The sequence below is a fragment of the Balaenoptera musculus genome, chromosome 6, assembly GCF_009873245.2.
Source record: "Balaenoptera musculus isolate JJ_BM4_2016_0621 chromosome 6, mBalMus1.pri.v3, whole genome shotgun sequence".
Classification (NCBI taxonomy): domain Eukaryota; kingdom Metazoa; phylum Chordata; class Mammalia; order Artiodactyla; family Balaenopteridae; genus Balaenoptera; species Balaenoptera musculus.
In genome coordinates, this window is record NC_045790.1 from 94,843,429 (window position 1) to 94,863,043 (window position 19,615).

At 40.2% G+C, this 19,615-nt stretch overlaps 1 protein-coding gene across 3 annotated transcripts in view; it reads right to left on the reverse strand.

The window, feature by feature from the left end:
* The window catches only part of SUSD1 (sushi domain containing 1), a 142,351-nt gene that overhangs the window by 97,066 nt on the left and 25,670 nt on the right, over positions 1-19,615 (reverse strand). For all 3 annotated transcript variants that reach the window (XR_005020433.1, XM_036856666.1, XM_036856665.1), the window contains exons 4-6: positions 18,794-18,946; positions 17,966-18,145; positions 2,790-2,969 (exon numbers count right to left, since the gene is read on the reverse strand). Coding sequence is in view for 2 of the 3 variants with exons in the window: in XM_036856666.1 (XP_036712561.1) it covers positions 2,790-2,969; positions 17,966-18,145; positions 18,794-18,946 (513 nt within the window). In the remaining variant the exon portion in view is untranslated. The remainder of the gene's footprint in view (positions 1-2,789; positions 2,970-17,965; positions 18,146-18,793; positions 18,947-19,615) is intronic.

Below are 19,615 nucleotides of genomic sequence, written 5' to 3' on the forward strand. Positions count from 1 at the left end.
CAGAGAGCTTTGGGACAGAAGGGGAGGTGTGAAGAAATAGGTGAAAAACAGGAAAAAGAAGGAAGGGAGGGCAGCTGAGCAAGAGCCATGGTAATCAGCATCTCTCACTACAGTTCCAGAAGCCTCTCGTACCTACCCACCCAGCGATCACGTGCACTGTGCCATGAATTAATCAGCATGTAAATCGCCCCCTTTATCTGAGGAAATTGAATTTAGCTGCCAATCTTGATTGAGGGCATAGAGGCCTCCTCACAGAAAGATCACAGCCCTCAGGGAGAAAGCCTTTTCTCTCCTTAAATCAAAGCTTGCATAAACCCATGGAAACAGCTGCAGCTGGAGCCACAGACTTTGTGAACGGTGGCAGGCTGAGGTTGGTAATTATAATTAGCAGTTACATAACATGTTTGTTCTTCAAAGTGCTCTATAAGCATCAGCTAATTAATAGCTTACTATGCCCCATGCAGATCCACTGGTTTTTCATGGAGTGACTAATCCTGGTACCCCCACTGAATTCTGAATGGTGGAGGCACAGCAGCTTGAACAATGAAGCAAATGGCTGAGGGTCCAGAAGCTATGCCCAGCTCTCTGACCAAGTGACTCCATAGGTAGCTCTGGGCCAAGACCACCTCCCCAGATGTTGAATTCAGCAACCCACGAGGCAGCTGCCTCACTTCCTCCAAATAACTCTTAGAGGTGCTGCTGGAGGTGCAATAATAGTTTGGAATGACTATCAGTCTGGTTCAAAATGGCATTAGCTCTTCTCAATGTCCCCAAGTATGAAGACTGGGACTCTGGAGTCCTTGGCGTTAGTTACAGGTTTGCCCTTGCTTCTCTGTGCAAGTTGGGCAAGTCAATGGGACCTAAGAGAAGGCCAAACTCGATCTCTGGGTTCTCATCCGTGTCTGCCCTTCCTTGTTACTATGATTGCAATCTCTAGCCTACAGCCTGCTGCAGTTGTGGTGGAGATAACTGAATGTGGGAAATGCATGGCACAGGCAGGGCCTCAGCAGCAGAGCTGAGTTCTTCATCTACTCCAGGGGTGCTTTACCCAAGGCCTTCAGAGGTCCATGATTTTGTAAAATATTATATGTATATCCGTATGTGCATTTCTTTGGAGAAAAGTCTATTTACCCTATTGCCCTGTAAATTCCAAGAAGGTAGTGTCCAGCAAAGTACCTCACACATAGTGTATGCTAAATAAACATCTACTGAACAAATTGATAGATTTCATCAAATTCCTAACCCCAAAATGGTCATGAACCATTCCTCTATGGACAAATAATCACCAGCAGTCCGCATATTGTATTTGCTCTGGTTAGACTTTCCTATGGAAAACTTTGATTGGCAACACCCAAGACATTCTTCCATAATTCTGCTACAAAATCAAGCCAGAGACCTAGACCAAAGCTACCTTGAGATTTCACTCTTCAGAGATCTGTCTTCAGAGCCAAGCAAGTTAACAGCTTGAAATAAATTCCCAGAGCCATTCAAGACCAGGTGACAACCATTTGTCACACCCACGGCCAACCACCACAAACCTAAGAATCATTGCCTTTTCCCATCTTATTTCTTGGAGGCCGAGGTGTGAAATAAAGCATGTGGAAGTCTACGCTTCTGACTCATGAGAAGATCCTCTTCAAGCAAGGTTAATCATTTCAGTAAAAGACCTAACATGTGCACCATGGTTTAAACTTCAAAATGCTCCCCATAGATTATCTCATTTGATTCCCTCTCAACAACTATTTGAGGTAGGAAAAGCAGGTTTTATTTTCTCCCTTTTATAGATGAGGAAACTGAGGCTCTGAGAGAATAATGCCTTACCTAATGACACACAGCTAACACATGGCACTGCTAGAATGTGAACTGAAGTCTCAAAACTCCTTTTCACTGGTAATTTCATTTGGGGGTATATATCCAAAAGAATTGAAAGCAAGGTCTCAAAGAGATATCTGTATACCCGTGCTCACAGCAGCATTATTCACAATAAGCAAAAGGTGGAAGCAACACAACTGTCCATCAGTGGACGAATTGATAAGCATAATGTTTATATATATACTACAAAATATTATTCAGCCAGAAAAAAGAAGGAAATCCCACCATTGGCAGCAACATGAATGAACCTGTAGTACATTATGTTAAGTGAAATAAACCAGTCACAGAAGGATAAATACTACCTGATTCTGCTTACATGAGGTCAATTAGTCAAACTCATAGAAACAGAAAGCAGAATGGTGGTACCAGAAGCTGTGGGAAGGGGGAAGTAGGGAGTTACTGTTTAACCGGTGTAGAGTTTCAGTTTTTCAACATGAAAAAGTTCTGGAGATTGGTTGCGCAACGTGAATACACTTAACACTGAAAAAATCGTTAAGATGGTAGATTTTATGTTGTTCATATTTTACCACGATTAAAAATAAACATTAAAAACCTCGATATACATTACACCACCTTCTCTCTGAAAAGTTGTCAACATGTGCTTAATTAGGACTTTTAAGTATTCCCCCCTGAGAAAATGGTTCATGGAGAAAAATATCTCAGGCAACCAAGCAGAAGAGACAGGAATCACTGTGATTTAAGGTGGGTTTCAAAAGACTAGATACATAAAATTTCCTATCCAACTTATTTTCCCAATCCACCCTCTAAATCTTCAGGGTTTAGCTGACAAACCTAAAGCCAGGTGCCTGCCCAGGTAAATGGCACAGCCAGGGCAATACACAGGGTAAGCAATCGAAGGTTTTAGGTTCTGCTGTTTGCTTCCACGAGACAGGAGCCCCACAGAATGGAGTCTGTACCTGTGCATGACGAAGTACTTGTTCTCCAGATCCCTTTCTCTGTGCAAACAGAAGTGATCTTTCCTCCAGGGCTCTCAAAGCCCTCTTGACAGACATAGTGAGCCACACCGCCCAGGCTGGAGCTGTGATTCCCCACCAGGACCGCGTGCTGCACTTCCGGAGGGCGGCCACAGTCGATCTCTGCAATGGGAAGTAGCACAGCACTTGTTATGACCCATGACTTCTACCCCATAATTCACCTTTTAGAAATAAATATTTAGTAATGATAGAGTCCAGTCATATGGGAGAAGAGAAAACACTAACCCCATCAAATAATCCAGTTGCAGGTATTTAAAATAAGATTGTTCAGAAGTAAGGAAAACAGAGATCTCTGAGTTTAATAAAATTTATAAACATGCATGTATAGAAAATATTCCAATTATGAGATTATTTATACTATAGAGAATTCCTTGGTCAATGAAATAATCCATCTCAGGGTTATTTTACATATTAAGATTTTCTGGTATCTTTTAGTATGTATCTTCAGATCATTAACTCCTGAGTAGATAATAATGCAAATGTAGTTTTGTTGTTTTTTTTTTTTGCTAACTGAAGAGTAAATGAAATATATACAAAATCTCTGAACTTTTTAAAGCAAATTAATGGGGAAAGTATTTATAGCCTAAACATTCAATATATATGCACCTTTCAAAGAAAAAAAATCAGTTGCATAGAGGGAGACAAACCTGGAATTATAAAATTGACATGAAATTTCTTCTCTGCAACTCTGACTACCAGAAGACACTGGAATATTTACAGAAAACAATCTGAAGGACAAAGATTATGACATTACCATTTTAGACCCAGCCAAACTCTACTTCATATAAGAATAAAAGAGTCATTTTCAGATATTTACAATTTTTAAAAAATCTATACGTGTATCTTTTCTGGAAAAAAAATTAAAAATAACCTCAGACCAACAAAAAAAAATCAATCAGAATAAATGCCCTAAGAAAGGAGAAGGACAGGGCTTTAGAAGAAACACTAGTGAGCAATGAAATAAGCAGGATGTACAGGTAAGTCTCCATAATCATTTAAGTGTGACTGTAGAGCTGGATAGAACTAGCAGTAAAGGATTCTAGAACTAAAAGCTGAACAATGTGAAAAAATTAATAATTTGCAAATTAAATTCCAAACTATTTCAATAAAATCTGAGCAGTGAGGTGAAGAGAAGAAATAAAACATGCTAAATATCCCATACAGCAGTGGGGAGCTCATAGACACAATTTTCTTCAAGAAAATGTAATAAATATAAAATATAAAGTAAAGTAGTGATAATAATTGCAAATGTAATCCAGTTATACCTAAGTGCAGAAAGAAAAATACATAACTTTTGGCCTTCATTCTGATTTTTAGTTTTCTCCCCCATCTGCAGAAAGCCAAGAAAATTAAGCACTCTTGATATCCAGACTTTTAAAACATGAGTCCATTTATGGAGATAAAGCATACAAAAACAGAGAAAATGTTATGATCTGCTCCCAACTCCCCATTAACCATTCATGGCATTAGAAATATGTGGCTTCTCTTAAATGAGCTTCTGATACAGAATTGGTGGATTTACTGTAATTGTACTCTTCTCCAACCCCTTATGGATGTTTGGTCTGTTCTAGAACCCCAGAATTACTTCCCTGAGGGAGGCCTCTCGGAGCAGGGTTTCACCTGCTGTCATTGGAGTTATCATAAGACTCTCAATATAACAGCTCAACCCACCTGACCAGTCATTTGGCTCTGAGATTTTTCAAAAAAGAGTTAGGCTCTGGTCAGTGCAGATGCAAATCCTGAGCAGTTATGGGACCAGAATGAGGTGGTCATTAAATAAATCCTGCAACCCTATCTATCTCTCAAGTCCCATGTTTGCTCATAGGAATTTGTTCCCTTCTCATACATGTTGACCAGATACAAGACAAGACCCCTTGGCCCTCAGAATGTTTTCGCAACATCAAACCTTTAGACATGTTTACTGGCCCAAAACATTCCAAGACATGAGTATATTTGTGTGTACATGAGCAACCAACCGAACAGGTGGTTAATGTTTCCTAAGACTGCCCAGTGATTGTTGACATCAAAAACATCTAGTTTAAGCCAGGGTTCAGTTAGAGCAGGAAATTAGAGGGATCATCAGTGAATAGATTGAGGGTATAGGTTTATGTAGGTCTATGGACCTTGAAGCTGGAATTCTAAACAGCATATTGGAGAGATATGGGAGGGAACCTGGTGACAGATAGTCGGATTAGGGGAGAAGCATAGATACTAAAGGAATAAGAGTACAGAAGATAACTAAATTGGCTTCTATATTGGACATCACCAAGAATAATGGAAGGCATGGTGGCTTTAGCTGGGACGACAAGATTTTTTTTTTGGCTGTGTTGGGTCTTCGTTGCTGCACGCAGGCTTTCTCTAGTTGCAGTGAGCAGGCTCTAGAGTATAGGCTCAGTAGTCGTGGCGCATGGGCTTAGTTGCTCCCCGGCATGTGGGATCTTCAGGGACCAGGGATCGAACCCGTGTCCCCTGCATTGGCAGGCGGATTCTTAACCACTGCACCACCAGGGAAGTCCCAAGATTTTTTAAAATTAATATTAACTTGGGGGTAGATAAGAAATCAATAGCCTGTTCTCTAGGGACTCAGGTAGATGTCCAGTGGTAGGCAATCTGGACCCAACTCTGTGAGTTCCCATCACAGAGCTATTCGAGTTGGACAGTCCCTTGGCAGGAGATATTTAGAGAGGATTCCGGCGTGGCTTGGATTAAACACATGGTTCTAAACAATAGCTATACAATCTGAATCACCTGGGGAGCTTCTGAAAAATCACCCATGCTGGAGTCTCACACACACATCCCCACCCTCACCCAGAGATAACTCTTCTGAATGAGTAGTAATGAGTTGGGTTCTTGGCATCCACTTTTCTACAAAGCTGCAAATTTGATTTGTATGCACACCCGCAGCTGAGAATCTAAATTAAATATTGGTATGAATAGCTATCATTTAGCATCATATGCATCCCGATAGGGCCCCAAGTATATATCATTACTTCTTACAGTAACCCTCCATGGTAGAGATTATTTCCCCCATTTTACAGGTAAAATGGCTCAACATGGTTAAATAAAACATGCAAAGTCGCATAGGTAGTCATGTGATGGCTAGAAGCAGAATCCACATCCTACAGATTCCTTCTCCTACACCCACTGCCTCTCAAGAGCAGCTCCATCTCTGAAAACCTACAGTATATGCCCCCTTTCTATCCCCTTCCACCTTGCTCATCCTCTCTCTCCTCGAGATACACTCTATCTCCCTCAGACCTAGCAAAATCCTTCCCAGTGATGAATCTGCTCCATGACTAATGGAGGGATCCCTTCTTCCTCTGAACTTTCGTGGCCTATGTTCATTTGTTCATTCATTCATATATTTACTGAGCACCTAGTACATGCCAGACACTATGCTAGTCACTATAGCAGAGAACAAAATGGAAAAGATCACTGCCCTCGCAGAACTTAGGGAGAGAATAATTAGACAAAAAAATAAATCAACAAGGTAATTGCAGATTGTAGTGAATGTTATGTAGGAGGAAAGATAACGTGATAGGATAGGAAAGACTTTTTAAATAGAGTGGTCAGGAATGGTTCAAGCTCTCTGAGGAGGTAACATCAGAGTTGGGACCTGAAGGATGAGAATGAACCAGTCATGTCCAGGACCAGAGGAAGAACATTTCAATCAAATGAAATAGCCAATGCAAAGACCCTGAGGCGAGAAAGCTCTTGATATGCTCCAGAAAGGGAAATGCAACCTGTTGGCTGGAGCACAGTTAGCAAGAGGGAGAGTGGCATGAGATGAAGGTGCAGAGAAGAGCAGAGCCAGGTCACAGAGGGCCTTGTAAGCCTTAGGAAAGAGCCTGGGTGTTAGTTAAAAGCAGTGGAATGCCATTGGAGGATTTTAAGCGAGGGAATGAAATAATCTGACTTAGATTTTGAAAAGACCATTTTGACTGTTGGGTGGATAAGGGATGGGAGAACAGGAGTAAAAGGAGAGGTTGGTTAGTGTCTAGAGCAGTAGCCCAGCAGAAAGAGAGATGAGGTCTTGGATGCACTTGAGAGGTGATGGCGGAGATGGAAAGAAGTGGATGGATTCGAGATGCATCCTGGAAGCAGAACAAGGTTCTTGGTGATAGACTGGATGTGAGAGTGAGAGAAGAAGTAGAATCAAGAATACTTATCTATCCTATTCATCTGACCTTTATTTCCTCCTTGAGGATTTTGTGGGTTTTTTTTTTTTTTTTTTTTTTTTTTTTTATAGAACAGATTTTTTTTTTAACACTATTTTTATTTATTTATTTTATTCATTTATGGCTGTATTGGGTCTTCGTTTCTGTGTGAGGGCTTTCTCTAGTTGTGGCAAGTGGGGGCCACTCTTCATTGCAGTGCACGGGGCCTCTCATTATCACGGCCTCTCTTGTTGTGGAGCACAGGCTCCAGACGTGCAGGCTCAGTTATTGTGGCTCACGGGCCCAGTTGCTCCGCGGCATGTGGGATCTTCCCAGACCAGGGCTCGAACCCGTGTCCCCTGCATTGGCAGGCAGACTCTCAACCACTGCGCCACCAGGGAAGCCCTGTGGGTTTGTTTTAATGACTATGTCTTCCCAAATATACGGACAGTTCCTAAAGGGCAGAATCTTTATCTTATAATCTCTTGCTTCCCCACAATGCCTACTTACAATAGTAGTTTTTACATGGTAAATTATAAATAGTTGTTCACTGGTAGCTTGCTACTACTTTATCATTGTTCAAGATGCAATATGTGTTACTTCGATATGATCACAACCCCTGAGGAAGGAAACACACATCAGTAAATTGTAAGTATAAATAACAAGACAGGAACACATTATCTCTATATTTTTTATCCAAAAGAGGTAACTCATAGCTACCAGACACCAAGTAGATGAAAGCTGAGAAAAAGACCCACAAAAACTAATACGTATCAGTCTTGTACCAGTTAATTCTGGGAAAGCTGTTTAAACTGCAATAATTTTAATCATAATAGCATGCATCAAAATCCTACTAAACACAAGGTAGTCTATTAGATATACACTATCTTATTTATTTCTCACAGAAAACCCTACTGCAAGGTAGATGGGTTTTCTCATGTAGTTTATAGATACAAAAATGGAGGTCCTAAGAGTCTGTCACATTCAAAAATTACACCACTACTAAAAGACAGAGCCTCGGGACTTCCCTGGTGGCGGAGTGGTTAGGAATCCACTTGGCAATGCAGGGGACACAGGTTCGAGCCCTGGTCCAGGAAGATCTCACATGCCGCAGAGCAAATAAGCTCGTCTGCCGCAACTACTGAGCCTGCGGTCTAGAGCCTGCAAGCCACAACTACTGAGCCCATGTGCCACAACTACGGAAGCCCACGTGCCTAGAGCCCATGCTCTGCAACAAGAGAAGCCACCACAATGAGAAGCCTGCACACTGCAACGAAGAGTAGCCCGCGCTCGCCACAACTAGAGAAAGCCTGTGCGCAGCAACAAAGACCCAATGCAACCCAAAAAAAAAAAAAAAAAAAAGGCAGAGCCAGTATTCAAACCATGGTTTTTGTGACCCCAAAGTCCAGGTCCATTATATCTGGGCAGCTTCACACTGAAGGGGTCCACTCTAGGCTCTGACTGGGACTGATCTTATAGTTCAGCTAAAACCTCAGAAGAAAAGGTTGCATGAAAAAGCATTTAAATCAGTCTGGAAGGGTCCTATGACAACTCCCTCTGTCCCAATTTTGTCTCCGAGAACTTTCCCAGAGAAGAGAGCTGCTGGAAATGGACTTCCCCTGCCACTGTATTTGCCCTGAAGCCTTCTTGGTACTGATGTTTAACCCTATGATATGGGGGTCTGGCCCAGGTTTTGCCTGGAACATAAGCCCATCACAGATATTCCCACCATGCGTAAGAGAGATGGCAGCCACTGCCACTTCTACTCAAACCAAATGGTACCCAAGAAAGCAGGTGATCCCTATTAAGACATATTCAAAAATCAATCCAACAGAGACTGCAAGAGGTAATAAAAATATCACTATCACAAGGAAAGAAGCCATTTAAAAACAGTTAACATCCAAAGGAAAGAAAAAAAAAATAAGCAGCACAAATTTTGTATTGCATATGCATAGGGGTGTTCATTAAAGCACACGTTTCTCTGGCTAATTACATTATTAACAACGTTTGGATCTGCATCAGGAATACAGTCAACTAATTATGAACATGGCTGGGAATTTTTCCTTAGTATCCTATTATCTGTGATTTTATTCAAATAAGCAACTTCAAAATAGGTCTGTCTCCCTGGGGGGAAATGTGTTGTGCCAGTTTCAAGGACCACATTGATACTGTAACTCTGTTTCATATCTTGAAGGTAAAAATGTTTATCCTCACTGCTAGTTTTAAAATTCTACCCAAGAAAATATTCCAGAAGGAAATCTGTTTGATGAAAGGTATAGGCAATTTATGGTGTCTAATCAACAACTGACTGTATCACCAATGACTGCTATTTATTACACATATCAGCACAATAATGTGATTGATGACAGAAATAACAGAGTAAAATAAGGCTTAATCTAAGACTGTTTTAGAGACCAAAAACTACCAAGCTGAGAAAGAAAAAATAATGACCAATAATGTCTACAAATTGAGACAGACATTTTGCCAAATGCTGGGGGAATAAATGATTGACCTATTCCACCTATTGATATTGACCAAAGGGAAGAAAAAAAGATCTTCCCAGAAAAATAAACTACTAGATGAAAAACTCCAGTAAAAGGGCAGATACAAGTACGAAAATGGAAGAAAATCACATTAAAGCCAGTGTGCATCTTTACCCAACAATAATAGGAAGAAGTCTCTATTGTGCCTTAGGATCAGATCAGAAGGTTTATGTAACACCTGGAATTTAGTGCAACACGGTAGGTGGTAAAGGCCACAGTCTAGGCAGATGAATACCAGAGTCTACACTACATTCATGTTCTAGATCGGATAATTCAGCATTTATACCTATACTTTCTTCATTTGTAAAAATGTTCTCTTCCCCTCTTAACAGTAAGCTCTTTGTGGGCTGTGTCTATATTCTATATCTTTAGAATATCCCCTGTAGTCATGTGAGTTATTAGGAACATTAATTTTGGTGAAGTTTATATGTAAGAAATATGGCCTAAGGAATAAGGCTGAAAGCGTAACCTTATGACAAAGTTTCACGCACTTAATGGCATGTTCTGAGTTGGCCAAATTTAGTTAGACCTTCAATCCAGGATCACTTGGGCATTAAATGACGTACATCACTGATGTTGGCGTTGGAATCTAACATTGTAATATGTGGCTACTTGAATTTAGACAATGTTATCACAGTCATCAAAAGGAAATGGGAGGGTTATAGCATTCCCTGAAGCACATTTTCAAAAGTGTCGATAGCTTATTAACAGTTGTAACTAAGCCCCTTAGTAACAAAAAGTGTACTTGCCCTTAAGACAGTAGAAAGAAAAAAATTACTTTTTGATGGATTTTTTTATTCTAAAGTTTCCCATGAACTTTAACCTCAACTAATAATACATTTCCTTCAGATCGTATTCATAGATCATTTGGAGGAAAAAGAAAATTTTCCATTTCACATTAAAACACTTACTGTCAACAAATAGTGTCTAATATGGAAACAGCTAGAATCTGAACACTTCAGAAACTGCAGAGGAGGTGATAGGGTAGGTAAAAGAGTGAGTGCTGGAAGAAAAAAACAAGAGTTTATCAGCATGTCTCTTAAAAAGATCTTCCATTCATAGAGGTGAAATGGTTTTTGATGCTTTGAGCTGCATAGGAATCTTTCTTTTTAAAAAAAAATAACATTAAAACTCTTCATTTTAATGTTCTAGCTGTAAATAGAGTATTTGAATCAAAAACCAATAAACAGGGCTTTCCTGGTGGCACAGTGGTTAAGAATCTGCCTGCCAATGCAGGAGACACGGGTTCGATCCCTGGTCTGGGAAGATCACACATGCCGCAGAGCAACTAAGCCCGTGCGCCACAACTACTGAGCCTGCGCTCTAAAGCCCACGAACCACAACTACTGAAGCCCATGTGCCACAACTACTGAAACCCACGCGCCTAGTGCCCGTGCTCCACAACAAAGAGGAGCCACCACAATGAGAAGCCCGTGCACCGCAACGAAAAGTAGCCCCCGCTCGCCGCAACTAGAGAAAGCCCACGTGCAGCAATGAAGACCCAATGCAGCCAAAAATAAATAAATAAATAAATAAATAAAATTAAAAATGGATTTCTATTTAAAAAATAAATAAATAAGGCAAAGTGAAAGCTAAAAAATTTTAGACCTTCCCACTTAGGGAAGTTTCAGAAAGACCTTGAATTTTCGTTAGAAACATTACCTGCCACTCCGCACTAGATTATGACTCTCTTATTATGATGGCAAACATTTATCCAGCAGCTACTCCGCATCAAGCACAATGCCAAGTGCTTTTTATCATTATGTCATTAAATCTTCATAATAACTTTATAGGGTGACAACAATTTTCTCCCCTTCTACAGAAGGAAACTTGAGTTTACAGAAGTTTAGAGGTGGTGATGGAACCAGTAAGCAGCTCAGCCAAAACTCACACAAGACTTTCTGATTCTAAAGCTCATGTTTCATCACCCTGAGTCTTATAACCAATGTCATCATTCATTTTGCACACTCAAGTGGCTCCAACCATTTGTAAGTGACATGTTTAATGGCATTTACTTGGCAAAAGGGTCACACAAGAGATTTGTTGCATGCAGCAGGTCAAGACAGTTTTTAAAGACCAGTATGTGGTGAGGTACCAGAAAATCGATTTCAAAGGAGAAAACTCCCATCACCTGGAACACAGATGCTAAACACAAGGTGAGTGTGCTGCTAGGCCAACCTCCCTCACCCAGGTGGATATCAGGAGCCAATCACAGCACTCTTCCCTGCTAAGCACGGATGTGGTCCCAGAACCCTCAGACACTACTAAAAATTCAGAGGCAGCAGTACAGTGAACCTTGTCTGCCACTCCTCCTCTGAATGCACTCATTTGCATTCCAACTTTTGTCAAAGCCTTTTCAAACCCTCCCCAACTATGCAGAGAGGAGATTTGGCTCCACTAAGAAAATCTTGAAAGATGAAGAGCTGACTCAGCAACAACAAATATCCTTCTGGATGGAGCTTTTCATCATTGCCTCCCACCTCCAGGGCTCACTAAGGCTACTTCTATATGGAATTTGCCTTCTGGAAAAGTGCTTTGGGTTCTCAACTTGATACATAAGCTAGTGACATAAGGTAAGCCACTTCCTTGCTCTGGTTCTTAATGGGAATAATACCCATTATTGGTCGTAAATTGAATATTTGTGAAATGGGAAATAATGCCAACCTATTAATCACCTCAGAAGGCATTTTTAAAGAGCAAATAACACAATGTTTATGGAAAACCTTGTAAACCTTCAAGTGCTGGTCACCTCTAGAGAATCAGGCTCTGCTATGAGTGGACTTAAGAAACCACGTCCCACCCTTGTTAACCAACTCAAAGAAGAAACTCTGCCTCTGAAATCAATCCACAGGGTTGGGCCATCCATCCTGCAAGGGCCACATGCGTGGATATGGGGAAACCAAGAGTCAGCCCCAGGGCCTTGTTTTTGGTTTATCACAGCATAGAAATGTCATGCCAGGTGAGAAGCAAGCATGAAGGTGCAGAAGACAGAGTAAGAAGGTGTGGAATCAGGACAGGACATGAAGCTTGAGGGGGGAAACAAAAGAGGAAGCCAGGGTTTCAGCAAGGCTCAGCCACAGGACAAGCTGGGACGCAGTCCGGAAGCCAATTCCACTATGTCTGCCATCATCTGGGCCACCTTTTGGGGGTGATTCACGGTGCTTCTACAGGCCTTAGGTATGCCAGGCACTGTGCCAGGTGCTGAAGAGATGATACTGAAGAAAACTACATGGTCACTGAGCTCCCAGATTTACAGCCCAGTAGGGCAGACTGATAAAAACCATGAAAATAATGATAAATAATATACTGACGTGTTGTGTACTAAGCAAGAGAATGTCAGAGATGACATTTCAGCTGAAACTTGAAAGATGAGAAGGAGCTTCCTGTGCAGAAAGCAGGTAGCCTCCCTCAACAGACGAATGAATAAATAAAATGTGGTGTACACATACAGTAGAAAATTCTTCAGCCTGAAAAAGGAATGATATTCTTCAAAAGGTACAAACTCCCACTCATAAGATAAATGAGTACTAGGGAAGAAATGTACAACATGACATATGAAAATTGTTGAGAGTAAATCCCAAGAGTTCTCATCAAAAGGAAAAAAATATCATTTTTTTATTTCTTTAATGTTGTATCTATATGAGATGATGAATGCTCACTAAACTCACTGTCATAATCATTTCATGATGTATGTGAGTCAAATCATTATGCTGCACACCTTAAACTTACACAGCGCTGTGTGTCAATTATATCTCAATAAAATTGAAAGGAAAAAAAAGGAATGAAGTTCTGATACATGCTATAACATGGATGAAACTTGAAAATATTATGCTCAGTCAAATACGCCAGATATAAAAAAGACAAGTATTGTATGAGTCCACATATATGAGGTACCTACAATACAAATTCACAGAGACAGAAAGTAGAACAGAGGTTACCAGGGGCTAGAGGGAGGAGGGAATGGGGAGTTCTTGTTTAAAGGGTACAGAGTTTCTGTTTTGAGATGATGAAAATGTTCTGGAAATGGACAGCAGTGTTAATTGCACAACATTGTGAATGCACTTAATACCATGGAATTGTACACTTAAACATGGTTAAAATGGTAAACTTTCTATTATGTGTATTTTACCACAATAACAATTTTTAAAACAGGTTGGCAATTATTTCAAGTAGAGAGAAAAGGCCCTGAAGCTGATAAGAGATTGACATACTGGTTGGGAGAGAATGATGGGAGACGTAACCTGTATAAAAGCCAAAAAGGACAAACCCCTGTTGGCTCCAAAATCCATGGTTAGGAGTTTGGATTTTATTCTAAGTGCAGTGGCCATTTCACTGTTTTTAGAAAGGTTTTAAGAAGAAGAAGTAAGCGTGGAAGCGGATTCTTAAAGGGACTATTCAGTGCCAGACACACTGCTGGTGAGAATTCCCAGCCCGAAGGGAAGATAAGGCCCCAAAAAGGATGGGAAGAAAATCTGGAAGACAGATAGTCCCGGAACCCTCAACTGGTCTGCCTACACTGCAAACCATTCATCACTGGACCCTTCCATGGGAGGCAAACTACCAAAGGGAAGAACACAAATGCCACCCCTTCCATGAACCACCCAATCTCCCCACCTGAACTCTCTTAGTCTTTACCCATTCTTCTCACATGATACTTAGGAGTTCACCCTTATAGAATAGTTCATGGTGTACCTGTCTTTACTCTGCTCCCAGACTCCAGACTTACCTAGTCACAGGATCTAACAAGTATGCCAGACTCTGGATTTGTTGCTAATGATAACACAGTTAAAGTGATTCCCTCACCTTGCTCCTGGCTTAGTTGAATTATAAAAACTCAAATTCTTTAAGCTGTCACTTACAACTGGCACCTTCTCTGAAAATCAAAAAAATAATAATAATAAGGGACTTCCCTGGTGGCGCAGTAGTTAAGAATTCTGCCAATGCAGGGGACACAGGTTCGATCCCTGGTCCGGGAAGATCCCGCAGAGCAGCTAAGCCCGTGTGCCACAACTACTGAGTCTGCGCTCTAGAGCCCGCAAGCCACAACTACTGAGCCCGTGTGCCGCAACTACCAAAGCCTGCCACCTAGAGCCCGTGCTCCGCAACAAGAGAAGCCACCGCAATGAGAAGCCCGCGCACCGCAACGAAGAGTAGCCCCCACTCGCCGCAACTAGAGAAAGCCCGTGCACAGCAACGAGGACCCAACACAGCCAAAAATAAATAAATTAAAAAAATAAAATGTTCAGCAGAAAATGTTTTAAAAAGTAATAATAATAGCAAAATAACAGGAAACGCAAGCTAGAGATTGTGTCTTTTCCAGAGAGTGGATGGAAATGTGTGATGGATGTTTCCACAAATTCCTACCCATTTTGGAAGATTTCATCCTCACTTCCAACATCCACTTCTGAGGCCTGCTCAGGTGGGGAACTTGTGTCGCAATGCCCCTCCCCCAAGGCAGCAGCAGAGCCTCCAGGGACACGGTAATTGGGAGAAGGCAAACAACAGGAGCCGCCAGCTGTACCTTCTCTGGTGGGGAAGTCCGTTATCGGACACACACGCTGCCGTCTGGAACGCACGGCTGCTCCTTTCAAAAGTACCTGTTCCTCAGCATCCAAGTTCACAGTTTGCTCGTGTTTTTTAGTGGAATTCCCAATTCCTGTGGCTTCATAACGCTGAGCTAAAAATACAGTGCCGGCTGGCACATAGCCCAGATTCTGGAGCCCCAGAGAAGAATGAGGGATAAATAAGAAGGGCTGTGCTTAGAGAGAAGCAGGCACAGCCAGGAGAAGCCGGTGGCCATGTGGTGAAACGGGGGAGGAAGAGGGGGGAGGGTGTCAGCAGGCGAAGGGAACAGTTATTACAGGAGGGAAAAAAGAAGTGAAGACCTGCTAAATGACAGTTCTTTGGGAAATGGAACAAGCACTCTCCTCTAAATTAACTTTCTACATTCTCAGTACAATAATCCGGATGACTACTGATTTTCAAAGTAATACAAATTGTCTTATATGGAGTTTCTTATATAAATCTCTAGGGGGTTCTTTGAAATGCATTATGGCACATTTTAATCTAAGTTCTGTATTTTAATTGATCCATGGAAAGATAATGTTAGAACTCAATTGTACGTTTAGAATTTCTTAACCCCCAGGATGATAATTATCAGAATGTGTTTAAAGCCTGAATTGCAAATCAGAATATCAAAAGGATTAACTTAGCCAAGTGCATCACTGAGGTTTCTTAGCTACGCAATAAACTCACTGAAAACTTTTATTTTTTCTTTTTTCCAAAATGGAAACAACTTTGTTACTTTTTCTAATACATTAAAAAAAATTCCTTCAATACAGAAAGTATATAAAATATAAAAATCATCCAGGACTTCCCTGGTGGTGCAGTGGTTAAGAATCCGCCTGCCAATGCAGGGGACATGGGTTCAAGCCCTGGTCAAGGAAGATTCCCACATGCCGCAGAGCAACTGGGCCCGTGCGCCACAACTACTGACTGCGCTCTAGACCCCTCGAGCTACAACTGCTGAGCCCGCCGTGCCACAACTACTGAAGCCTGGGTGCCTAGAGCTGGTGCATAGAGCCGCACAGCAATGAAGGCCCCACGCAGCCAAAAGTAAAAAACAAATAAATAAATTTATTAAAAAAAAAAAAATCATCCAGGATCCCTCCCAGTGGAAACTACCATGGTTAATGTTTTGATATATAGCTTTCTAAACTTTTTCATAAACATACATGTACATATGAAACATTTTCATGTACATTTACATGTACATTTTTCAAAGTTAAGATCATGTTATTCATACAGTTTGTAACTCAGTAGTATACTGTTAATACTTACCTATGTCAATAAAGATTCTTCCCAACATAATTTTTATTGGCTACAAAATATCCACTTTATGTACATGCTATGATTTATTTAACCAATTTCCTTATCAACAGACATTTGAAATTGTTTCCAGTATTTCACTATTATAAAATAACTCTATCTACAGAAAATCAAAAACGTGAGTGCCTAACACTTCTCTCTACAAATAAATTTGAAAATAAACTTGAAATAGATGATTTTTCTTAGAATATGTAAATTACCAAAATGGATATCAACAAGAATAGGAAACTTAAACAGGACCAGTAAGTATTAAATTTTTTTTTAACTATCCCAATGACTGCCTCTCCCTAAGTGCCACATCCAGATGGTTTTCTAGGTGAAATCTTTAAAAATCCTATTTATAGTATTCCAGAGAATAGAGAAAGAAGGAAATGTTTTCACATTCTTTTCTCAAAATTTAGAATAACCTTAATACCAAAACCAACAAAGATGGCATAGAAAAGGAAAATAGACCAATCTAACTTATGAATATCAATGCAAGACTTCTAAGTAAAATTTAGCAAATATAATCCCGATTAAAAGAAAAAAAACACCAAAGACACAGAAGAATCCATTCCAGCAACTAGTATTGATCAGGAAATATAAGCCAGTATATAACTGGTTAAAAGGAGAAAAAATATATATGATCACCTTAATACATGCCTAAAAGACGTGATAAAATAACTCATTTCTGATTTTTTTTTAAATCCCAGTAAAATGGGAATAGATGAAGGTTTCCTCAATATTATGTACATATAGTCAAAAACTGGTGAAATGATGAAGAGAGAGAAAGCCAAAAGTAGAAAAAAACCAAAAGCCAACATCATCACAAAAATGGAAGCAGTATACCAGAGTGATTAAGCACACAATCTCAGAAACTAGAATTCTAAGTTCAAATTTCAGCTCCATCACTAGTTGGATAACCTCAGACAAATTACTGAACTTCTCCATGCCTCAGTTTTCCCATCTGTAAAATGTGATAATAATAGCACACACTCACAGGGATATTATAATTGAATGAGTCTATATATATATATATATATGTATATATATATATATATATATACATATATATATATATATATATGCTTAGAACAGCACTTGGCTCACAGCACTCTCTCAGTGTACATAAGAATATAAGTAGACGTATGTAACATCAAAAAGCCAAGATCATGAATGAATAATGAAACACTCAAACCACTCCCATGAGAGTCAGGAATAAGAAAAGAATATTCAAAGTCAATACTACTACTAAATTTTTGTTCTGAAAACACAAGCTAAGTGGTCAGTCAAGAGAAAAATATAACTTTTATAAACATAGAAAAACAAAAGATGGAATTATCATTATTTGCAGATGATAAAATATTATTCCTGTAAATATCAAGAGAATCAACTGAAAACCTATTAGAAACAATAGGAATTTATTGAATTTATTTAATTCATTCAGTACCCCAAAGAGAGATTTAGAGAGAAATACGAAAACAATCTCAAGACGGTATAAGCTGGGAAGCTGGACCTTTGGAAAACTCACCTTGGCAATTTAATTTTGGGGATTCCCATGTGCCCAAGGCTGTGCAGCTTGAAACTGTATCTTCTGGGCCACTGAAGAATCCTTCTTTGCAAGCATAACGAACCTGGCTGCCAAGCCTAGAGGTATAATTTCCTATGATATAGCCATCTGGGACCTCAGGAGCGGTGCCACAGTCTATTTCTGAAAACAAATTAACGTCAAACTCATTACTATATGAATGTGAATTTTCAAAATTCATAATCTCTCTCCACCTCTACCCCATGCCCTCTCCCCTCACCTATACACACCCGAGCCATATTTTAAATAGGCTGGTTCATTTCCACATGACTTCTGGGCATGTTTCCAATGAGTGTCTCTATTCATTCTCCTGGCCTTCCACAGGTAATAGCATCTATACATGCACAAAACTGAAAGGATTTGGCAATCAACCCTCACTAATTCATACTAACTAAAGAGGAGGAGCCTAGCCCAACAAAGTAAAACACCTGAATTGCACAATACCTTAAGATATATAGGCCTTTATAACTTCCCTGGTCACTTTTGAGATGGTGGCTCTTACCAGATCAGCTCTGTTTACTATCTAACATAATAGTTAATATCTGAATATCTATTAACTACTCAAAATCCCCGAAGCATACTAATTTTAGCTTTTTTAATATAGCCCCTTCTATCTTGACTGTTATTTTATTTCATAGGTTATACATGTACAAAGGAACAGATCCAACACACATCCCCAACACAGACCCACAGACTTAGGCTCAGAGCAGGAGAAAGTCACCACCAACAGACTCTCACCTTCGGATGCTGCATTCTATGGCAAAAACCCACCTGTGCACGAAGTGGCATCTCTGGTCGGATGGAAAGGCTCAGGCCCACCCTTTGGCAAGTATCCATCCATACAGTAGCAATCAAAGCTCCCACGAGTGTTCACGCACCGTCCTCCATGCCTGCACCGGCCGGAAACCTCACACTCATCTATGTCTTGAGACCCATCCCGAATATAACAAGGGACAGAAAAAGAAAAAAAGTGGGGGGACATTGTGACAGCCACTTCTCACATTCCCAATCTACACTTATAAGTGAATGCATTTGTTTGTAATTGTATCATGAATTTTATTTCACTCCTTAAGAGTTCTTCTCCTGTATCCTTCACATCATAGGCACAAAGAGGTGCTCAATAAATATTTGTCAATGTATTCTGAAAATTTATAAAAACCAACAAGTATCACCAACTCACTAACAACCCAACAAAATGAACCAAAAAAGTATGCTAAAAAAACTCAATTACTATAAAATAAGGATAGCCTCAACCTCATACTAAAATATCTGAAGCAGAACTCCGAATACAAAACAATTTAGACCAGAGTGAAAATGCTTTCCAGCTCATGAGCATAGGACGATGCAGCAAGATAAAGAAGATAACTCAGAAGGTCTCGCTAATTTTAACCAAGATTAGAAGGGCTTAAAACAGCCTTCAAGAAGGATAAGACATGCTCCTTAGCCGACTTTTCCCCTTGACTGAAGATTGCCGTTGGTAGCAGTTCCAGGAGTAAAAACCACACAATAATTCAGAGGCTGAAAAAGAAATCTCTCTGCCAGTTAGCAGTCTTTTCCCCCCAGACCTGGCTAAGTGAACAAAATTTAAAACTT